This window comes from Austrofundulus limnaeus, unplaced genomic scaffold (genome assembly GCF_001266775.1).
Source record: "Austrofundulus limnaeus strain Quisiro unplaced genomic scaffold, Austrofundulus_limnaeus-1.0 Scaffold3478, whole genome shotgun sequence".
NCBI classification, from domain to species: domain Eukaryota; kingdom Metazoa; phylum Chordata; class Actinopteri; order Cyprinodontiformes; family Rivulidae; genus Austrofundulus; species Austrofundulus limnaeus.
This window is the reverse complement of record NW_013955880.1, coordinates 1-595: the sequence shown is the minus strand read 5'-3', so window position 1 is coordinate 595 and position 595 is coordinate 1. Positions and strand designations below refer to the sequence as shown.

At 38.5% G+C, this 595-nt stretch overlaps 1 protein-coding gene across 1 annotated transcript; it reads left to right on the top strand.

Annotated features, from left to right (window-relative positions):
- Positions 1 to 37: 37 nt before the first annotated feature.
- LOC106511890 (dynein heavy chain 5, axonemal) lies at positions 38 to 585 on the top strand (the record flags this gene model as incomplete). Its single annotated transcript, XM_014000614.1, is given in 2 exon segments — positions 38 to 128; positions 494 to 585. Coding segments are annotated over 2 exon segments (183 nt in total), but the record flags the coding sequence as incomplete, so codon positions are not given.
- Between the last annotated feature and the right edge of the window lie 10 nt (positions 586 to 595).

Genomic DNA, 595 nt, shown 5'->3' with positions numbered 1-595 from the left:
TTTTTTTTAACGATGACATTTATCTCTTGCTTTCCAGGTTGATGAAGCCATCCTGCCAGGTTTGGACATCCTCTGCTGGAAAAGTCTGAATATAGATACATATTTAGGCTGTGTTGACAAAACATTGGGTAAGCATAAATTTTTAAGTCAGATCGATGCCACATATTCTGACACAAAAGAAAAGTCAGCATTGGCAGCATGTGATAACATTTGCATTGGGTTGTTTGTGAGAACAAATTCCACTTTTTTAGCTTTTATTTACCCCTTAACCCAGTTCTTTTTTTTTTTTTGCTCTCACTTCTCTGACATTTTTCTCTTCGTTTTCTGTTTTTCCTCTATCCTGCTCTGCCTTTGAATTGAGAACGTTTTTTTAGATGAGAGGTGACACATATGACAAACAAAAGAAAACCAGTAGCGTGGATTAAAACTTGTTCTGCATAACTCAGAATCTACACAAACATACTTTCTTCATCTTGATCCTGTGTGTCTTCAGTCGATTTGGAGCTGTTGGTGGACAGAGTGAAAGACTTGGTGGAGTTCAGAATAGATGCAGTGCTGCAGGAGATGAGCAACTCCACACTGTGCGTTCTACCAG